Source organism: Aythya ferina (assembly GCF_964211825.1).
Source record: "Aythya ferina genome assembly, chromosome: 4".
Classification (NCBI taxonomy): domain Eukaryota; kingdom Metazoa; phylum Chordata; class Aves; order Anseriformes; family Anatidae; genus Aythya; species Aythya ferina.
Window position 1 is genome coordinate 70,640,622 of NC_140300.1, and position 19,795 is coordinate 70,660,416.

Sequence of the window (19,795 nt, forward strand, 5' to 3'; positions counted from 1 at the left end):
TGCTGGAAAACAAAGCACTAAGAAGATGAAAAACAACAACAGCTTCTCCCTGTTTGCACGTATTACCAGGCCTCAATTTTCTCTTCAGCATCCTGTCCAACTTGTTTTTCCTTTAATTATCATAAATCGAGGTTGCAAGTCAAATCCCTCTTCAGTCTGAGCAAATCTCACCTTATTGGGGACCCATTTGATTCGGCGGAGACCGTGAGGAATAAGATCACAGGGGAAAGCTGATAAAATAAGATTGTTTGATCACCTATTTTTAATGCAACAAATCGAAAAAAAAAAAAAAAAAGACTGAGCTTGCCAACCCGAGTGCTGCCATTACATGACAGTGGAAGAAAAACAGGTTTGGGGATGTCACTGGGTTCCATCTGATCTGTGTTTTAAATACCAAAGGCCAGCAGCCCTTCCCGTATAGCTGGGGGCTTCTCCCCTTCAAGAAGGATGGCAAGGTCACAGCTCCAGCCTTCGTAGCATGTGCTCAGCTCCCAGCTGCTACCTCCAGGGCCATTTCTTCACTTTCTGTTGGGAAGACGTGGTAAAACCCTTTCACATCTGGAGTCCAGCCCAAGGTCAATGTGTTAGGCAGCAGTTACCTTTCTAAGGAATACAAGATCAAAGATCCAGCCTGGCAACTCTTCATCTTGCATTATTTCTTCAACAGCTTCTCTGACATCCTCACTGAAACAATTTCCCAGCTATCCCACATGTTCCCTTTGTATAGCAGGGCTTTCTGTCTCACTGCTAGGTCATGGGGCAAAGCACAATAAGCTATTTTAAGGTTTTGCTGCTATATGCAGGGAGTTGTCAGATCTAACATTTAGGTCCACATGCAAGTCTCGGTGAAAAGCTTGAGCGCTTTATTGAAGAATAGCATGCTGAGGGTTCACAGCTCACACAACGCCGTGTGGGATTCACAAGAATTTAAAATACTTCAGCACCTTACACCAAGATCAACAGACTCCACAAAATCTTTTGGCCTTCAGGATTTTGCTTAGCACTTCATTGTTTAGGACTTCTTTAGTCTTGTAGTGACAACATTTTTTTTTTTTTCAGGGGAAGATTTTTCTCCTCCTGAAATCCTTAGGAGAAGCAAGAGCTATTTTACAAGCAGAAAGTTTTGACAACATAAAGTTCATTATGTTATTTTCACAAACCTAAACAACTGAATGTCTGAAAACTGCTACAGGATATTTATTAGTATTCACAGATTTATTTTTTTTTCTAGAAAGACTACCATTTGATCTCAATGAAAGAGATACTCCTTTCAAGTCAGCAGCAGTTTGTGTCAAAGGAATGTTTATTTTCTGTGCTGATTCAGCCCTATGGATATTGAAGCATGAAACCTCACAGGTGGGCATATGCACGGTGCAATTACGATGCCCATTTGCAAAAAAAAAAAGTTGTGTTGCCATGTAGTTATTAACTACGTTAGCTTTCTCCTTTTGGATGAATTCTTTACATTCATAAGCAAGCACAAATTATACTTATATATATATGGCAAAATAGCATCCTAACGTAGGGGTGTGAGGGGCTGAGAGGGTAGGCACAGCTGCTGAGATCAGCTAACGCAGGCTGAACTGAGCAGGTGAAACACCTCTCTGGAGCAAAGCAGCGTTATCAGCTCCAGTAGGCTGGGTTACATCACTTGGAGATCTGTTCAGAAAGGTGCTTAATGGTGACCTACTTCACCCCCTGACTTCGGAGTTGGTTGTTTTTCCTCGTTGTACCTGCTTTTTGACCCCTCCGGCTGCCAGCAGACTGAGTGCTGAGGCTGTAGCACTCTTACTGAAAAGGACCGAGGCTCTTGCAGCAGCTGACAGCAGTACCTAATTTGGCCTATTGTGTTTACTAAAGGAGACATCAAAGGAGTCTCTGTTGCACTTTCAAGATATGTCTGGTTTTTTATTACTTTGAGGTAACTGATTACTAGTCAGATTCAGACCGTCCTCATTTGGTTGCTCCTCCAATGCCTGTTCCAGGATGCAAACGTACCGAGCAAACCGCAGTCTTTGAGGAGCATTTGGGCTCGACAAACGCTTTGAACAATTTGCCTAATACAAGGTAAAAGTCCAGATCCGACGATCAGGATGACAGTTCATTATTCAGACAGGCTAGGTAACGTATTTCATGGGCTCCCTGCTACAGGTAAGGCTGGTCAGGCTTCACAGCGTGCTGCATTGCTTGATCAGATGCGTAGGCTTCAATTCAGCTGGCTCACTACATTCTGAGTTCATTGTTTGGTTACTTACAGGCAATTAGTTGGCCCGTGCCAATCAGGACACTGATACTGTACTTTATACTTGTGTATTTAATGCCCTTCGTCTTAGTTGAGACAGGAGGTTTTATACAAACTAATGCTGTTTCCCTGGCAGAATTATTACATAGCTTTGTACACTGCCGTGTTTTAATTGTCTGATACTATATTGACACACTTCACTCTAATGATTTAGGTAAATAGGAAAGTCCACGGAAATATTTAATGTTTTTTTGTTTGGTTTGGTTTGTCTTTGAACTGCCAGAAGTTTATGCAATGTATTTGGACAATGGATGTAACTATCCAAGTATCGTGTTACTACGACTCGTTTTACTCCGTCCCTTGAGCAACCTCATCTTTAAAGATTTGCCTGATCTTTTCAGGTTTTGGTATGTCCCAATTAAAATGTCCAAGAGGTTGCTTGGAGTTCAAATGCCCAGGTAATTACCGCCAAATATAGCTCTTGGAAGGAAGGAATACTATTCTAGTTTGCTGTCGGTGTAATTTGGGAAATATTGCTGATGACTCTAAATCACCAATACTGAAATTAGCCAGTTGTTACACGATTCATCATTATGGTTACGGGGATGGATCAGGGCAGTATTTCCGGGCGGGTGGCTTGTGACACACATGATAGTCATGAAACATGGTTGGCACGTCGTTGAAAATTTTGCAAAATAGAAAGCAAGGTTGACCTTGTTTCTCCACTCCTGAAAACTTTTTTTCTTCTAGGTCAAGCATTCTTTGCAGCCATTCAAGAAAAAGTAACTTTTTTTTTTTTTTAATAATGGGACTTTATCTGGAAAAAAATACCTCAAAACTCTGAAAAAAAAACTGGTTTAAAGACTTATTAGTGGCATCTAAAGATACTAATTTTCTTGTCATAGCAATTTAAATTTCAAGTTAACTGGAAAAAGAGAATTTGTTAGTCCTTCCTGAATATTTGGTGGCCTTTGTTAAATGATTTTGTGATCTCGGCATAGCTTCTGTATCAGAAAAACAAACACGGCCGCAATTAGGCGTGGAGGGCTCAGGTACTCTCAGACTAAATGATGTGCTCAGCCTTACATAGTTTAGGATATTTGACAAACCAAGTCTTGTCGGACAGACATTCTGAGGGATGGTGTGTGGCATTCATTTCTACTGTACCTGCTTTCTGAAAAATTAGAACATTTCTGTCCCTGAAGCTATCAAAATAACATCTTGCTCAGGCACCAAACGCACATAAAAGTGTGAAAAAAATGAAGAAAAATAATTCAGTGCCTCCTGGGGAAGCAGCTTAAAACATTCTCAAGTATCTTAATAAACTGAATATAGATACTTATGACAAGAATAATTTTCAATAAAAGACTTTCTTCTCTAAAAAGAAGGGGCACTAAATCTTTTTCTGTTTTCCAGGAGCACTCTCCTAGCGTGTTGATCTAGACAAATGCCTCTTAATTACTGTGTATTTCTTTTTCATTTTCCATTTAATTTTTATCTTTCACAGCCATTAGGCTCACCTTTCCTGTAAAGTAAGGAAACCTTTTGAACTTTGATGTGATGTGATTATAGCCTACTTTTCGTGTCGGTTGCTTTCACTGCTGATTAGAGGGGAAAAAATAAAGAGATTTTTACAAAATGCTTTTACTTTGCAGATGTTGCATCTCCCTGCACTGGGGTGACGTGCAGAGTTGATACGAGACTCTGATGGTATCTCGGAGCGAGAAAGTGACTTAGAAATCTTCGAGGAAACAGCCAACTACCTAGATCTGGCACAGCTTAGCCTTGAGGAGGGAGGCAGGCTGAGAAATCTCCAGAGCGCTGCTGTTTCACAGCAGCCTGAGGAATGATCGAGTGCCGTTTTACTGCGGTGTCAGTGGGCAGCGTGACACAGGAAGAAGTTGAGAGCAGAGTGCAGGCGTACTGCGGAGATCGTGTACTCTGTCCTCGGGAGGGGAAGCCGGTAGTTTTTCTGTGCTATAATTAGGCACTGCCAACAAATGCACGTTGCGTCACAGGAATCAGTCTTGTGGCATGCTCACCTTTGCCTTCCAAAATGAAGGAAATATCTTTCAGTGACAGCTATTACACCAGGGAGTAAAGTACTCAGGGGACAAAGACAGCCTTAGCTGTCTGGTCAAGGATACAGTCTTCCCTGACAGCAGAGATCAATGCAGTTCGAAAGGGAATAGTGTGCAGTCGGTTCCCTGCTGAGAACGCATGACACACGGTGCTTCTTTTCCCTGGAATTCCCATGCTGAGAGAGCTGGTTGGATTTGTTGGTAGTGCTGTTACTCACAGCTGTCCGTGTAGTAGTGTGCCGCTGATGTCGGCTTTGTCCTCTGTCGGTCCTTCAGCGCAGGGGAGGAGGTATCTGTTTTTCATCACTGCAGCTTCCTCCCAGGGGACAGTCTGGGGATTTTGTAGTCTGTTTTGTTGCAACAAACCAGGCAGAACCTGCCACAAATCAGTAACCTATCTGGTCTTTTTTTTTGAAGTTAGTAGGGTATCCTAAAGATACTTGTTCTGATATGAGTAAAAATTTGAATTAGCAACTCTCTGGAAGCCAATAAAGTTCCAAACCTGTGCAATTCTTTATGCGACCAGGGATCGGTCTGGATCCTCATGAGCTGTTACGTATTGGATCAACTTACTAATGAGGATGGAAAGATTGGATCAAAGTTTAAAACTCGTTGCAATGTTATATTTAATGTGCATCATCAGCACTACTTCACTGATGCTACCTGCAATAGTATCACGTCATACAACTTCAGTTACTTCCTCAGCTTTATTTAAAGGCAACAGGGATCAGTAACATAGCACTTGGATAGTTTTATCCTGTGTTATTTTTGCAAATATTCTACTGACTATGAAAGCCACTGTTGTGGACCAATGCTGACCATTGCAAAACAGTCCTGGCTTGTAAAAATCTAACGATGTAAAAAGAGACAAACTGTTCTTTATCTGGGGATATCTAGGAAATCAACACTGAAGACACCTATTCCTTCTTGGGTTGGGATTTTCTTCAGCTTCGTTTCATATCCTCAACCATAATTTATGCATAGCAGTTCCCCAAGACACTCCCCAGCACCAGCAGTCAGAAGAAGAAATTAAAATGTTAAACCTGTGGCTGAGAGATCAAAGACTGATTATTTCTTATGTACAATTGCACATGGGCTCTGGTCTTTCTTGCACAAAGTAGCATTTTGGAGTTTGATACAATTCTTAGAAATCTTGCCATTCTTCTTTACATTCCTGTTTTCATTCTTTTCGGAAATTAGTGCTCTACAGCCCATGACAATAAACAGCATTCTGAGCCACAGGGACATTTAAAAATGCAACAATAATACATGCTGCGGTAGGACACTACAGCTACTTAAGCAATTACAATAGCACCTGCTTTCAAAACATAATAGTTACATTGTAAAATGCTTAGACATTAGCTAGATTAAAAAGTAATAGCAGGCTAACTTCTTTCAGTCTGGATTCTCCTTTCATTCCCCATTGATTGTAAAATAATTTAGTATAATTTTATAATATGATAATTATGCTATCCCAAAATTACCCTCCTGATTCGTTTATAAGTGATTTATTTTCTCTACCCATTTTCCTCTCGAGCATGGTGCACACTGCAGAGGAGCAGATATTTTCCACAAGCTCCAGCAGAAGCCGCTTCCAGTGCCAGTTCAGAGAGTCAAGTGAAAGCACGACAGTCTCAGCTTTCTTCTAACAGCAATTAAGCCTCTGGATGTAAAAATAACAAATGAAAACCTAACTTGGCTGCAACACAACTGCAACTCGCTCACAACGTTCATAAAGCAGGAAAGTAACCTTATATATACATATGGTCTTATGGATTATGTGTTTTAAGCCAGTTTACTTATTCTTCGAGACTCGTTTTTTTAATACTCGGGTGTTGACAGTGCTGCATACTGACGGAGACCACATGAAATGAATCACAGTTCCTGCAGCCCTTCTGGGGTGTCATGATTTTGCTTGCTTTTGGGGAAGCAGAAGAATAAGAGATCTTTACAAACAGCAGGAACGGCAGCTAATCAACCCCCATTGTGAAATGATTCAAATACAAAGGGAGAGGTCTAGCTTCCTCCTAGATAGAGCCATGCATTTGCTGATGCCAGAAGCCAGCCCTTTGGCGACAGGCTAGTTTTTAGTTGACAACAGTAGTTTTGCCTGCCGCGGAGATTATTCGAGGCGCTCGGTATGGATAATGGCAATGCCAATTCCAAGAAAATGGTTTTAACAACACAAGACATCCTGTTGATAGAAAAGCTCATAAACATGAAAGAAAGCTGAGCAAATTACTGCGCTACTTAGGCTTGTTTTGGAGATGGAAGGATTGTGTGTCTGCTACCTCGGAATCTTTCATCCTTTATCCTTACAGGTATGTACTTGGTAAAATAAAATACATCAATATCATCTATAAATGATTTTTTCCTTTGCAAACTTAATGTGTTCTAGACAGACCAGCAAGCATTATCTCATTCTGCAGCTGAATTAAAGGCGCAGGGGCATTAAGCAATTTATGCGGGGTTAGAGAGGAGGAACACCAGCAGCTTCTTTTCACCTGCGTTCAGATGGAGCAGGGCTGACCAGCTTTTGGATGCTGAAGGTGACTTACTTCTACTGGGAGCTGGACCAATGCAGCAATGTTTTAGTAACATTGCACTTAACAGAACAAGCCCCACCAAACATGATCCGCACCTCTGCCATGAATTTTTCCACCATTCTCACTGAAGCATGCATAGGAGCAAGTCCTCTTGCCGATTCTCTTTTGAGTTGTATTTTGGGAACTCCTTGTAACAGACCTGAGCTAGCACTAATGACTTAGACCTCCTCACGTGGCCTCCAAGCTGCACCTTGTCTGTAACGTACTTAGTTGCTGAAAAATATTAGTGATAGAGGATACCTACAGCTGAAAGCAACAATTGTATTTCAGTATTGGTGACCTAGGTTCTGTTCCAGTAGCTGTGCTTGGGCTTTTTGTGCTGCTTTTATTACGGCAGCTCCTATATTCCCTGCCCAATACCAGATTTTCAGTGGCCATGTTCAGTATGAAACACATAGGCAGAGGCGATCTCTACTTTAAACATTCATAAACCAAAGCTAAATACGCAACAACAAATGACCTTGCCATTCTTCCCAAAATGCTACAAGAGTTTCCAGATACCCAGCAGCACTGAGATTTGAGGCACAAAGAGATATGGACTTGTGTCCATATATATGTCCACACAGGGGGTTAAATGTCTGTAACAGAAAGAAGATGTCACACATGCTCTTGATATTAACCGATCGTAAGTCCTTCCCCTGTAACTAGGTCCCTAAAGATGGACAACTGCGTACAACCCTCTTCTTTTCTGCAGGACTGAGCGAGCCTGCAGCTTACATTTTCCCCCTTAAGTCAAACAGGAAGTCTGCGGCCAAGCTGGAGAGCGAACACAGATCTCCCGAGCCCCAGTTCACACCGGATGCCCAAAGCCCATCTTTTGCCTCCCCTCCAGCTCAGAATCTCATTCAGGCTTCACTTTCTTTATAGTTTTTCCACAAGCAGTGACATCACCCCTTCATACACCAAAACTACTCACGCCTCACATCAGGTGATGCCCGTGCAGACAGGTGAGGCGCGGTGCGAGCGGCTCCTCTCTGCAGCATGTGCAGAGCGTCGAGCGGTGCTGAGTGGGGCGCAGATCAAAGGCGGTGCAGCAGGGCTCGGTGAAATGTCAGCTGTGCTCCCCGGGCCACAGCGAGCATCCAGAGGAGGCTGAAAGAGCAGAGGAAAGGATGGAGGGAGGGAAGGACAGGGGGGCGTGAAGCTGTTTGATTCACAGCTGAAGGATTTGCTTGATGCACCTTCAGCCTCGCGTATTCTTCCTCCAGAGTTTCGCAAACAAGGTTACGTCATGACGGGTCTGATCTGCAATCTTTGCAGAATAATCAAACGTTTTGCTCTTTCATTATCTCGTCTAAGAGCAGGCATTTGCCTGCATAAGGAGGAACCCTCTCAGGACATCAGACACAGTCATCACCAGCCTAAACTTGGGTGAGGCGGGGAGCTGAGATACTCGGAGATCACAGGAATATTCTCACTAGTTAAAGATGATTCATCAGGAACAGTTAACGTAGGGTCACAGGTAGGAAAGCAACATTCAGGCCAGAAGCTGCGTTTGTTTGCCTTAAGCCTGGCTTCGAGCGTTTAGTTTCTGCCTCAGTTCCTCGCGGCAATTTCAACTTTAAATCAACTCATTTTGATCAACATTGCCCCGGATCACTGCGAACTGGGCTCCGCCTTCCCACTGCCAAATTTTTACCCCCAACACACCGCTCCCCGTGCCTTAAAATCAGCGAACATCGGACGCCGCGCTCGGAGACGCACCGACATCCCCCCGTTCCCTCAGCGCCGCGCCCCCCTCCCTAACGGCCGGCTCCGCCCGCGCGCCCCCCGGCGGCTGCAGCGCCCCCGCGCGGCGCGAGCCTGAGGGGGCCCCGCCCGGCGGCGCATGCGCGGCGGCGGCAGCGGCGACGGTTGGCGGCCGTTGCCTTCCCCCCCCCGCTAACGGGCGCCATGGTGCTGGAGAGCCTGGCCCGCATCGTCAAGGTGCAGCTGCCCGCCTACCTCAAGCGGCTGCCGCTGCCCGAGAGCGTCGGTGGCTTCCTCCGCCTCACAGGTAGGCGGCCCCGGTTGTCCCCCGGGGGGGAGGAGAGGGCCGGCAGCCGGCGTTCGGCCGCCGTTAAAGCGCCCGGTGAAGCCCCGTGAGGTGAGGTGAGGTGAGGGGGGTAGGGGAAAGGAGGCTGCTCGGCCTCACCTGTCCGGCTGGGCGAGCAGGGGGCCCGTCAGGGCAGGACGTGGGGTTTGGCTGCAGGCCTGAGCCCCTGCCCCAAGGTAGCCGCTGTGCAGAGCTAACGGGCGCAGCTGGAGAGGGCTCCGTGTGGGAGTCCGGCTTGGACGTGAAATTAAGCTTTTTAAAAATGTCTTTCTATATTTTTTTTTTATAACCCTTCGACATTTTCCCTCCCTCGCCCAGGAAAAAATTACATCTGTTTTAGTCATAGCCTTATGCCAGAGCGAACAAGAAAGAAAACTCTACGTTAAATCCTTGTGTGCTCAGGGCATCTCAGTGCTTTGCAAAACTGGAACTGTGCGAGCTCAGGCTCTGGCACGGTACTGCAGGCAGAGCCTCAAATAGCTGGAATAACAAGATCAGTTTGGCAATAAAAAACAAGAGGAATATTCTAACAGGAGCTGGCTGGAGGCAGAAAACATCTTCAAAGTGTAGGATCAAGCCCATGTGTTCTTCTTGCAGCACCAAGCTGTATGACTTCAGCAGTGCTGGGAAATGGGTTCATTTAAAACTAGTTCTGAGTACTTTTTACAGTGTGCATGCTCCTTGTAAACGTAGAAGCCCCATTATCTTTCTCAGGACAAGGAAACCTGTCCTTCCATCCCCATAGCTACTCTTTCATCTGAAAGTGCTGTTAATTATATTGACCAAAAGAGCTTAGCTGCTATAAAGTTGGAGGAGGGGATATAATGAGATTCAGAACAAAGCAGCTTCTCCTACCCCAGCTTTTGAAAGTTTCTTAATTAAGTCATTGTCTTTTTAACCATGAGTGGTGCTTAAAGTTTCTTAAGCTTAATAATACCTGAGCTTACTATCTTGCTTCACATTTCCAGACATACATTTCTGTTACAGGATTATTGTGCAGCCTCTGTATGTGTTCACACTGCACGGTGAAGTAATTGAACTTATTCTGAAAACCTCTGGTCAGAACTCTCTTTTTTTTTTTCTTTTTTTTTTTTCCTTTTTTTTTTTTTTTTTTAATAGAAGTGTTTTACTGTCATGTTGTTAACCCCATTAACAAGTACTTGCTTGACTTTGGAGGGAGGGGAATAAGTAAGCAACTGAAACCCTCAAGAAACCCTCAAGGGAAGACCAAATGTATGAAATGTCAGTCCCCAAAACATGAAACATAGGTAAGAGAAGGAACAGAATGGGAAATTGCTTTGAGACCTTTTAAAAATTCAGTGGGCATGGCTGAAAAAAAGGCATTGCCTCTAATTATTAGTGATTTCTTTGACTGGTCTCATGTTAAACACTGAAAAGTTGAAACAGAGTGATAATTAAAAATACATAGCTATAGAGACAATGTTTTGACACACTTCATTTTTTCAGCAATCAGCTAGAATAATATCTGATGTCCTGCTTAGGTATCTTCATCTAAAGTGAAAATGAATGAAAATAGGAGAAAAAATAGCAAAATTTTACAAGGTGCTTAATAAGACATAGGGTAGATGCAACAGATTGAAGCTTTTCAACAGAAAATGCTGGGATGTTACACCCTAGGCACATAAATTAAAAATGATCCTATCTTAATGCTATGAAAAGTTATTGAAATTCACTGAAACCTCACTGCTCATGAAAGATTTCTGTACTTACCTGCACCCAGAGCCGCTGTCAGTCTCAAGTTTTGTCTAATAAACGTGCTTCCGCAAGCATCTCATCTTTCTGTGTTGTTGTGTTCTTAGTGTGCCCCATCCTGAAGTTGTAGCCCTGTAAAAGTAGGGGATTGCCAATTCTGGGAATTGTTTTGTAGCAGTGACTTAAAGGTACCCCTGATAACAGGGTAATGGTAGCACCAACCCTACTGTAAGGGGCTGTATTTTACGTTGTTGAATGGTAATTCACCATTTCATAAAACAGATACAGTTTCTAGCTTTAAAATCAAATTTCCAGGACTGTTGAATGAGTATAAGGCAACTTAAAAACTGGAAGGAAAATGGTAATTATAAGCATCTTTAATTGAATTAACATCAGTGAATGACTCTTAAACAATAGTGAAGATTAGATTTAAATTTCCTTCTGTGTTTCCTACTACTACTAGAAGTTTTAGGGCATCATATTCTTTGGCAAAAAAATACATCAAGCATTTTCCTTTGCTTTGTTTTGGAAGGTCAGAAATAATATTGATCTTAAATCATTTAAATGTGTTAGTATTTGTCCTTTGGCATCTGCTGAACTCAGGGACCAGCCCTACAAAGCACTTGCTGGCGTTGACTTTGTTCACAAAGTCGGGCCAGAACTGAAATTGGGAACGGTGCAGTGCTTTGCTTGTTAGTGCTTTTATTGCTTCTAAAAACCTTTGGTAGCTTCCAGGCAGATGCAGCTCCAGTTCCTGTGATGCATTAGTTGTAGAAACACCAGACCAAAAGCACAGGGAAGAACCTTTCCTGTAGGGTATTGTTAAGGTGTGCTGATCATAGACCTTGAGACACCTGCTGTTTGTTATGACCTCGCCTGACCACAGTGGAAAACTGCTTGCTTGGAGAGAGGAAGACTTTTAATGTCCAGTGCAGAACTCCTGAAGGTAAAAGCAAGGAGGGAGGAGGGAACGAATGTGTTTGACCTTGGGTTTGAAAATGGATAGCTGAATGATCGCACTGCTGCTGCTCAGAAGCCTCTTTCAGTTCCTTGTCATAGCTGCTTTACCCTTCCCTTCTCAAGTTCACTAAAGTGAACAGTGTTGCCGTCTGCTGGCTTTGCTTTCTGTCCTGGTAAGTTTCATTAAACTGGAACAGAATTAACCTCAGAATAACATGTGATCAGGAGTGAGAAAAGGGAATTTCAAGGTCTCTCTAGGTGCCAGTCTCCTTTCCATAAACATGGTGTGTTCCTGTGTGGGCTGTCATGCACCTGGCATACATGTTAAGAGGGACTTGAGTGTGACAAGCTGCCAGGCAGAAAGAGGACAGTTTTGTGGGTCATCTGTTACTAGCGGAAAGAAGGAGGGCTGACATCAGACAAGCTCTGCATACTCTCTGGTCATGAACAATGAATTTCTCGTTTGCAGACTAGCTTGCTAACCTACCCTTGCTTTGGCTTTCTACTTTATTATTTAGTGCGCTGTGCTGTTAAAAGGACAGTCACCTCTCCACCTCCCCACCTGCTGAATGAGCTAACACTGAAGTGGTGTGCAGAGTCCTTTGATTTTAGTTTGTTTAGCAATGACAACATCAATAAATGATCAAGCAAACGAACAGAAAACAGGACAGAACAGCTATTAGTTCTGAAGAGAAAATAGTTGGGTCGATATTTTGAGCCTACATGAAGAATTGTGGCAGTTCAGAGAGAATACAACCACAGTTCCAATATTCATTTTGACTGGTAGCTAATACTTGTTAAAACTTTGGCTTGCGGTTGAGTTATTATCTTAAGAAACTGCTTTTGAGTCTGCACAGGGTCATTTCCACGTAAATGAGCTAAAACATGAAATCAAAGTGAAAGATGAAGAAGGGCTGGTGAAACACATACAGGCAGTAAACACTGGCTTTGATTTGACTCTCAGTGGCTGGTCGGTCCTGTTCTGCTCACAATGTTTGTGTTTCTTATTTTTGGACTTGTTACTGTTGGACTAAAAGTTAAGAAAAACCTTTTCTCAAAAACCTAATGCCATGGCCTGTGGTCCATGGTCTCAGCTTCTTGCAGTTCTCTGGGCACTCCTGTTTCAGTGATGTTCCTGATACTTTCCAGGACTTATCTTTGGGATTGGTCTCTATCCTAATACAAGTCAAGTTTGAAGACTAACCTCTTCGATCCTCTGCTCTCCATTTCTGGCTCCAAAGACTGCCTCTTCCCAAGCAGCAGAGCTGATAAAGAACCTCCAGAATCAATGTAGTTGAGTATCAGCTGTGAAAATAAACAGAATTTTGTGAATTGCCTTACATCTGCTTCAGAAAGGTATGACTGGCTTCAAAACCACCCAGCAGCTTGCGGTTGTAGGAAGATACCTTTGCATTAATTTGGGTGAAGGCTCCCCTGCTCCCCTACCCCTCCCAGTCCAAAGGTCTGGGACTTTGTATTTTGTGACGGTATCTTGTTTCTCATGCCTTAGAAACATGGTCACATTGTTTTTTTCAGTCTAAAAGTATGAGCCTGTGGCAGTCTTGTTGACAATAAAGTCAATTTACGATTAACATACAAGTTGATATAACTTGGGGCTTTCCAGAGACCCCCAGAGTAGTGTTATCTCAATAAATCATTGGCTGCTGAGGAGAAAACTCTTTATCAGCACTTAGCACCGTAGAGATGGGAAATAATACCCATGATAAATAATATCCCTGTACTTCCTATTCCTGTCTGTTTCTAGTTTCCTTTCTAAGAGGTTACAGCTGTCATGTTCCTCTTTCACTCGGATGAACCCAGCTGATTAGGAGCCTCCCACAGACACGACTGGTGGCCCAGTGAGTGTTCTGACTTCAGAGTCCTGTCAGGGAGTTTAAAGCTGTACTGAGATGCCACTTGCTGTTCAGTTGCTGGTCTCTTCCTAACATTTAATTCTGGCCAGACTGCTCTTTTTTTGTGTGTCAGTTTTAGTCCAGTGGGATTCCTACCATTCAGTAGGCATCCTGCTTCTCTTTATGGTGCAGCTGTTGGGATGCCTATTCTGTCTTGGAGTTCAGTGTAGCTTTGTAGATAGGCAGCTCTTTGCCAACAGTCAAGTTAAATGTTGAATTTGATTAATTTTTTTTCAGTGACCAAAGCTTTTTCCCTCTCTTCCAAAGCATGTTTTAAGTCAGCCCTTCATATAAAATCAGAAAGCACGTTCAGATGGCTGTTGATGGGCTGTTCTGGAATAGTGCATCTCAACTGATGTTACTCATGATAATATTTTTGCTGTATGAATGATAAGGCTGGAACATGGCTTAGTTTGTGTTGTGTGTCTGTGATCAGTATCATTTACCTCTTAGCTTCATTGTCCCACCAGAGTTACCACCATCTCGTGAAAGTTTGAGATGTTAAGTCCTTCCTAATAGTGGTGACTCAAAGAGTAAATGACACTATGCCAGCAGCTTCTAAAGTGGGGTTTGGCCGTGTATGGCCAGGAGGGGCTGCCTGGTTAGCTGGCTGTCCAGACCTCTTTCCTCAGGACACTCTGTGACAGGTTTGCCTTGGTGGCTCCTGTCGTTATTCTGTCCTGTCTTTTCAGATGGTGACAGGGAAAGGTGTCTGTGAGAACTAAATGGTCAGTCTTTGGGGTGGACCACACTGTCTGTCCAGAACTTAATGTTTTTCTCTACTGGAATATTCAGGAAACTTTAATTTTTAATGAGCTTGTTCACTGCGTTATTGAGGGAGAGTAAAACTGCTTAAATATTTTGTCTTACTGTTATTTATGGTAATGATAGAAAAGACAAACAGTTACTGCTGTCCAGGAAGCCCAATGTTTTGTGTAGTACTGAGATACTTAAATGTTTCCAGTTAATTATTAATTAGGGCCCACAGCTTGTTGAGGGAACAGAGACCAGTCTGTTGTGGTGACTCCTACGAAATACTGTCAAAAATCGTTGTGCAAAGGAACCACTGCAAATGCAGGCATGGAAAGACAGCACTGAAAGTTACTGCAGCATCTTTATCATTTATTCAGTTGTGGCGCATTTCCAGATAAACGCAGTAAGCATGGTTTTCACATCAAAGGATATAGAAAGCCCGGAGAACATAAAGCTATTCCTGCAAAGTAGTTTTGTTACGTGGTGTGCTTCCAGAACCTTCAAATTATTAAGTAAGAAATACTGCATTCTAACGGGAAAAGTATTAGCATGAGCAAGCGCTTTATTGTAACAAATAAAATTAAGCCTCACAAAATAATGTGATTTCTGAGAGCTCACAGTCTACCTAGCATCCTCAGCCTGTTCTACTGCATTCAAATTGTAGAACAAAATTTTGATATGTTCTGATCCTAAATCATTTAAAAGAGGAATTTGATTATTGTTTTCTCTTACAAAGTGCTTGTGTAATTGTGCTCCAGCTCATTCAAGTTCTTTGTTTCTCAATTTAAAATGTTTTGAACATCCTGCTATTTCTTTATGACTATTAAGATTTAATGTATTCTCCAGAAATTAAAACCAAAACACCTCTCTCTATTGCTACACACATTGTTAAATTACACCGGAGTATTGTCACAGCTTGTTTTGTTGGAAAAGCGTATCAGCCTTTAAAGTACATCTTTTGCCAGGTGCTGAATTTCTCTCAAAGTTCAGTAAGTCTTTTTTGTACTAATATGTCTTACCTGTACTTAAAATAAATGTCTCAGGTTGGTAAAAAGCAGTTTCCTGGGGCTTGACTTATGTAGAGGTACCTAGAGAAGGAGTCCTGACACTGGCTGTGTGCATTGTAGAAAATTGTTGTGGATCCCTGAGCAAACAGAGCTCTGAAAAATAAAAATAAAAGGGAAAGGTTTTGTTAATGCTTATTTGAGGATAGGCATTAGATCTGCCAACAGTTCCCAAACACAACTTGGAACAAAGCAAATGAGGAAAACTTCAAGAATAAAAATCTGAAATGAGCAATTAAAAATTAATTATAAAGCATATTGAGTAGTTCTTCATATACAGAATGTAAGATACCGACACTGAACCATAGTGAATTTTTACTAATTTCCCATGTGTAATCATGCCCGGTTTGCTAGTACTTGGTGGTGTTTTATGTTTGGTGAGCAGAACCTCTGCAACTTTAGTTCCTCGTTTCAGTACACCTTTTACTTGTTTTATTTTTTTCCATCAAGTCATTTTCTAGTGTGTTAAAAAGTAAACTTCAGATGAAATTCCAGGAGTCCAGTTTGTTCCTTAGCTACAGTAAAACCCAGATTTTAATCTGGGACTTCTTTCGTCTCATGACTTACCCACAAAGTCTCACCTGCCCTCAGAGCCCTGCTGACTGAGCAGTCCTGTTCCCTACCCTAAGCCTAAATCATGTGAGAATAGCTGACGCTGCACCAGACTGAAGTGGTGTCAAGAGCCAGTCTGAGTTCCACCTGTCTTCAGTTTCAGAATGGCTGCGGTTATTGCCTTTCCTGGGTGTGCTGGCCTTGCTGGGTTACCTCGCTGTTCGTCCGTTCCTTCCCAAGAAGAAACAGCAAAAGGATAGCTTGATTAACCTCAAGATCCAGAAGGAAAACCCAAAAGTAGTGAACGAAATAAACATCGAAGATCTGTGTCTCACTAAAGCTTACTGCAGGTGTTGGCGTTCAAAGACGGTAAGGTACTTTGTGCTACTGTAGGATTTGAGGTTGAAACTTGCATATTTTTATCAGTTCTGTGGTAGTGAGTTGCAACAAGGTGACCTCTTGCTTTTCTTGGGAGGTGGAAAAGCATCCTGGTTTCAGAGAATGGCACCGTTCTTACTTTTCTCTACTGTAAACCTAGCTACATGCAGAGAGAAACTGTTGAAATCTGTAATAAAAAAAACATCACGCACTAGGGTTTTTCCTAGAAATAGTGACCAGCTGTGATTTAGATTAAAACAAAGCAAACCGTAAGGTTTGCACATATATTCCAACTAATTAGAAGATCAATTAGAATCATTAAGGTTGGAAAAAAACTATGATGGAAAAACTATACTTCGAAATTTGTTCATATTAGAATGAAAGTAGAGTGGGGCCTCTGTTGAGGGAAAGCATATCCCCACCTGGTCCAGAGCAACCACTAGGTGACTGCTTTGGATGGTCTGTGTCCCCTGCATCAAACAGAAGTAGATGGGTGATTCTCATCTCCTTCTTGCGACTGTCCTGACGTCATTGTTGGCCTCTCTAAACTGAATGCTTTCCTGTTTTAGCAAAAAACTATGCCTGGGACCTAGAAAACTCTCTCAAGTACTTCTCGTTCAGAAAAATCACTTCAGAAAAATATACTGGCTGAAAATGAGCTGTTGAGAGCACTTTTATTGGCTCCACAATAAACCTTAAGCCACTAGTGGCTGCTTTGGTTCCTGTTCCTTCGTGGTGAAGGCTTCATCTCTAACTTTGTGTCTACAAACAGCTATTTTAGGACCTCACAAACTTAGCTACCTGTTAAAAGTGTGTGTGTGTGTGTTTTTTAGTAATGGGCCTGATAGGGGAACAGGGAGTTTGATGTTGAAATGGGGCATAGGAGGAGGAACGGAGAAACTAGCAGCAGTTGCTGTACGGAGGTGTACTAATTTCTCGTTTGTTTTCTTCCAGTTCCCTGTCTGTGATGGCTCGCATAACAAGCACAATGAACTAACAGGAGATAATGTAGGTCCACTAATACTCAAGAAGAAAGAAGTATAGCGAATGCTTAATCCAGTAGATCATGACTGAGAAGTCTTTTATACTGTTGTAGTTGCAAGGGGCAGCATTTTATTATGTGATTGGTATGATTTAGTCTAATGATGGCTGTAGATTTCTTTTTGGGATAAACTGCGTTTAGACAGTGCTAAATCTGTCACTGTTTGATATTTTATTCTGAGAAGAACTGTCTGCTTTGTAAAGCTGTAAAGTAACTGTCTCTGTAAATAAGTCGTTTATTTCACCAATAAAATGACTTCCTACACCTAAGCCTTGTTTGTATGAACACGTAGCTGCAAAAATGTCACTATTTCCAAGGGAACAGGTCAGCCAGTAACATTGCCCCTTTATGCTGAGCTCCTGTTTGTCATTCATGCTCTTGTGAGGAAACAGATTTGCTCCTTGCAAAGTTCATACGCACTGCAGATGCTGCTACTTGTAGTGGGGACTTTTCTGGGTGGAGCTGGTCAAATGACAGAACCACCAAAGGGGAGGTGAACTGTATTCTTGGCTTGTTACTGATTCAGAATGGTTATTAGGGCAAGTCAGAACTTTGCTGTGGTAGGGCTTAATTTCAGATGCAGGTAACTAACTACGTGCTACTTATTTAACTGCTAGGCTCCATATTAATTCTTCTAAAGTGCTTTATTCAGTGAAAAGCTATTGGTCTGCTTAGAAGTACAAGTTAGACAGTTGTGTAAAATTGTGGCACAAATGCAAGGGAAGTTTTGACTGTTCCTTAACAAGCATTTTGTTTGGCTTGTTGGTAGGTGGGTGGGAAGCCCCAGAGCACCATGCTACTGCCAAAGCTTATCACCAGTGCTGGAACAAGTACAAGTCAGGAAGCCGTTCTCACACCAGGGCTGTCACAGCAGCAGCAGAACTAAAGTAATCCCTGCATTTGTAACCCTTGTAGGTCTCAGTACCTAAAGCTCTTGCCTTGCAGCAGAACGTGGCAGACTAGGATGTGACTGTGGGTTACCTGACTGCTTTTGCACAGCGTGGAACAGAACCGTGGGACAATCTAGCTTTGTTTAAATGCTTCACGGGAATCTTATCTTAATAGATGAAAGCAACCTGTAACCACTACCCCATTAGGATATAACACTTATAACGGAGGACGATCCATCATGATATTGTCTTGAATTGTAGTGTTTGCCATTCTAGATAATGTATAATAAACACTGAGACCATTACTTGGGCTTGCTGGAGAAACAGCTAGATGAAATACAAAAACATGTTTAGACAATGCTTTCCAGCTTTTCAATGCACAGCCTAGTGCAGCAGTCAGTTACTACATACAACCGTGTGCACTTCTAGCTTTTATCAGGATATTTCTGCATTCAGGTAATTTGATTTCTCCCTAAGTTTGAGAAGTAAGCTCTGTACATCATCCTGTTCTCACTTCCATTGCTCCACTCAGACGGATGCTGTCAGTGTACGTAGTACAGTAAAAGTGGTTTTGTTTCTCCCACAGCGCTATTCCAAAAGAAGAACGACAGTGTAAAGCTTGGCCTCTCGACTCTAGCTCTAGGACAGTTTGATTATGTAATGTTTTTTTCTTCCTGCTCGCTATTAGAGGTGACTGCTGCTAAACTATCTACAACTACGGCTACAAAACACGTAGTTTTTCACTTGTTTCTGCTTATGTTTGTAAGGGAACGGAGCATATCTGGAACTGCCCCAGCAGCACTCACAGCTCCTTTTTAGAGAGGACATTTTAATAATTTCTACATGATACTAAAATTAAGGTCATAAGGAAGATAGACGACCATTTCCTTGCATTTCAGAGTCTGTGAAGGGAATACTATCTCTCATGGCCTCAGTTAAAAGGAAAGTGAAGGAGGCACCCATCCTCCCTTATGCAGTGTTGAAGCAGGCCTATGTTAGGTGCAGTGAGGAGCCCTAACATACGTGGATTGTACACACTTGTAGGTTTAATACCCCTGCCAGAAAATATAATTTCATCTTCTGCAAGTACCGTCTGCAAAAGTACAGCTATAAAACTGAAATAAACAAAAACTTAACAACACTGGCTATGGTATTTTTGCTGCAGAAAATCCAAACCAAGATTGCTGCTGCTGCTTTGGTTATCAAAGTAAGAGTTCAGTTTTTGCCTACCTGCCTTGTGAAAATTGCTGTGCAATGCATTAACGTTTGCATCAGCGCTGAGAAAGGCTGCAAAACACTTCCCGGGATGAAGGAGAATCAGGAGAGTCTATCACCAGCAGCTACCAGAGTCACTCTCATCCTCTTTGCTTTCAGGAGTCCTTGGAAGGTTGTTGTCTGTACCAACAGCTCTCGCCAAATAAATGAAATTTGCTTGGACCACTAAGTTCACAGCACTGGATAGGACTGGCTTATCTGATCCTGTGCTGCTTGCAGCTTGGATTCTTCATCTGCAAGCCACATGCAGGAATTTTCCCTCTGAAGTTAAAATGATTGTCCTTGAGAAGA

At 42.5% G+C, this 19,795-nt stretch overlaps 2 protein-coding genes and 1 long non-coding RNA gene across 3 annotated transcripts in view; 2 read left to right on the plus strand and 1 right to left on the minus strand.

Moving 5' to 3' along the window:
- The window catches only part of UBE2D3 (ubiquitin conjugating enzyme E2 D3), a 31,587-nt gene extending 23,461 nt beyond the window's left edge, over positions 1-8,126 (minus strand). Inside the window, exon 1 of the mRNA XM_084516665.1 lies at positions 7,846-8,126. The gene's annotated coding sequence lies outside the window, so the exon portion shown is untranslated. The remainder of the gene's footprint in view (positions 1-7,845) is intronic.
- On the plus strand, positions 312-8,134 carry LOC311435546. Its single transcript, XR_014692204.1, has 2 exons — positions 312-2,067; positions 3,898-8,134. It is a non-coding gene; the product is annotated as an uncharacterized lncRNA (long non-coding RNA).
- Positions 8,135-8,735: 601 nt separating this feature from the next.
- Positions 8,736-17,608, plus strand: CISD2 (CDGSH iron sulfur domain 2). Its single transcript, XM_084516668.1, has 3 exons — positions 8,736-8,925; positions 16,077-16,288; positions 17,252-17,608. Exons 1-3 carry the CDS (start codon positions 8,823-8,825, stop codon positions 17,339-17,341), a joined length of 405 nt encoding a protein of 134 aa, XP_084372794.1. The 5' UTR covers positions 8,736-8,822; the 3' UTR covers positions 17,342-17,608.
- Positions 17,609-19,795: the final 2,187 nt, after the last annotated feature.